The following is a 2,498-nucleotide window of genomic DNA, read 5'->3' as shown; positions in this document are numbered from 1 at the left end:
GCGGGTTGAGCCGGACGGCACGCGCGTAGAGCGCCTCGTTGAGCGGCTTGTCGTGCAGCGCCGCCACCGCGAGGACAATGCCTACCCCCAGCAGCAACCACGACCCGAGTCACGCCTGTCCGAGGTCAGGACTCCGCGCCATACCGCGAGGAGAAGGGCGCACACCGCGCAGCGGGCCGCTCCTCTGCGCGACGCCTGCAGGACGCGTGTCGGGACATGTACATGTCGTGGACGTGTCGTGGATATGCCGGGCTCCGCTCCTCTGCGCAGCTACCGAGCCCGGCGCCGCCTCTCTCTCCCCATATCTCCCCATATCTCCCCATATCTCCCCATATCTCCCCATATCTCCCACACCGAAGCCGGCGCCAGCCATGGTAATCTCGGGTACTCTCGGGTAGTCTCGAAGATGCACCGAGCCCGGCGCCGCCCTGCGCAGGCGGCGAGGCCAAGATGTGGCCCACGAGCTCGACGCGCGCCTGTGATCTCCCATGATCTCCCGTGATCTCCCGTGATCTCCCGAGATGTGGCCCACAAGCTCGACGCGCGCCGCTGCGGAGAGAGCCTCCCCAACGCCGACGCCCGAGCTGTCGCCGCCAGCACCTCCGCCCGTGCTTGCACACGCGCCTCCTCCTCCTCCTCCTCCTCCTGCTGCTGCTGCTGCTCCGCCGCCGCCGCCGCCGCCGCCTCCGCCGCCGCCCCCGCCGCCGCCGCCCCGGCCACCGCCGCCTCCCTCGCCGCCCGGCGTGGCGGCCGGCCCTTCGACGGGCGCAAAGTAGTGCAGGCCTAACCAATCAAGAGCCACACCACCTGGTCGACCGGCGACGGCTATGCACGCCGAGGCGCAAGCGCGAGGCGCAGCGCAGGCCTCCGACACGGACGACCCGCGTGGCCGGCTTGGAGTCGACGCCGAAGCGCGCGCCGCCGCCGCTCTCGAGCGAGCGCTCCTCGGTCAGCCACTTCTCAACCGCGAGCCGGTCGCTCTGAACCGCCAGCCGGTCCGCCGCCGCCGTGACAAAGGCGAGCAGGAGCTTGGAGCCGTCGCGGGCGAGGTGCCGCTTGACGCGAAGCGTGAGGCCTGCTCCGCGCATCGCTTCGAGCACCTCCTCCGCCTTTTCGCGGCCCTCCGCCATCCGGCGGTCGCGGGCGACAAAGCGCGAGAGCACCGCGTCACGCCACGACGGAGCTCGAACGCAGATCACGACGACGAACTCGTACCGGAGACGCGAGCGCGGCCGCTCGTTGCTGTCTCGAAGGCGGTCACGCACGGGCGGATCGGTCGACCACGGCAGTCGCATTCCTCGCCTCGCAGGATGGAAAACCAGGTCCGTTCTGTCTCTCTCTCTCCGTTGTGAAGTGTTGGGCGCGCCTACCTCTCGAGGTTCTCGAGGTGGATATCCTTTGGCCGCGTTGGCTAGCGACCTAACCTCTCGATATTGCCCGCCAAAAGAATTCTTACTCCGCGGGGACAGCTCGGGCGACGTCTTCGATTCGGCAGAGGGCTGCGCGCAGGGCGATCCCCTCGGGCCCTTCCTCTTCGCGATTGGATACCACTGGACCCTGTTGGAGATGCAGGTCCGGCATCCGTCCACCCTGATTTGCGCCTTACCTTGATGACACCTACTGTGCCGATGATCCACGGGAATCGTGTGTCCCCCGAGTAGTTAGGCCTGTGTCCTACCCAAAGCATGAAAGAGTTTGGGACAGCTGTGCACGGCGGCTGATGGCAAGCGCCGCCTTTAACCACGCAGAGCCGCCGCCTTTTGCAACGAAGCCCGCCAATGCAGTCGCTCGTCGTCGAGCTCCCGAGGCGCGTGCGCGAGCCAGCACAAAATATGAGGGCGTGGGCTGGGGCCAGCCGCGCCACGCGCGGCCACGTGCACCTCCCGAGCCAACCGCCGCCCCCGCAGCACGACGGCGAGGCGAGCCTCGCAAACGACGCCGAGGGGGCAGAGGTGGCTCTCGCCGGGTGTGCCTCAGCGGCCGCGGGCAAGCAGGGCATGTGCGCGCCACGCGCCGCCGCTCGAGCTGGATCGTACGAGTCTCCCTCCCGCGGCTCGTTGCAGGAGAGCGGGTCGATCCGATGATGCTCGGTGAAGATGCTCGGTTGGCTCTCGCCAAATGTTTGTCCGACTCGACGTACTGCCCCGGGCGTCGGGCCGTGGCGGCGACGGCAGGCGTGCTCCAGCGCCGCCTCGTGCGCACGCACGCGCAGCGGCGGCGCCTCTGCACCACCCGAGTCGCCGCCCGGCCGAGCGAGGAGCAGAGAGACGACGAGTGACATGCTGATTCGGCAATTTTTTTTAAAGAGACTTCGCGGCACTCGCGCGGCTCCCGACTCTATTGGTCCACCAAATATGCCAGACATGTCGCTGGAGCAGCGGCAGCACGCTCTCTGTGCCGCCATTGCACCGCTCGCCGTCGCCTCCCACCTCCTCGGCCTCGGTCTCGGCTACCTGCCTGGCATCGCGATGCCCTCTCACTGCTCCGCTGCTGGTACC

General features: G+C 68.3%; 1 protein-coding gene across 1 annotated transcript; it reads right to left on the bottom strand.

Moving 5' to 3' along the window:
• EMIHUDRAFT_471697 (hypothetical protein) lies at positions 1-1,976 on the bottom strand (the record flags this gene model as incomplete). The annotated part of the gene is made up of 5 exons (XM_005777897.1): positions 866-1,976; positions 548-783; positions 413-476; positions 166-195; positions 1-81 (listed from the first exon to the last, which is right to left on the bottom strand). Coding segments are annotated over exons 1-5 (841 nt in total), but the record flags the coding sequence as incomplete, so codon positions are not given.
• Between the last annotated feature and the right edge of the window lie 522 nt (positions 1,977-2,498).

This window comes from Emiliania huxleyi (genome assembly GCF_000372725.1).
Source record: "Emiliania huxleyi CCMP1516 unplaced genomic scaffold EMIHUscaffold_2523, whole genome shotgun sequence".
NCBI lineage: Eukaryota > Haptophyta > Isochrysidales > Noelaerhabdaceae > Emiliania > Emiliania huxleyi.
The sequence above is the reverse complement of the archived record's forward strand: the minus strand, read 5'-3'. Positions and strand labels throughout refer to the sequence as shown.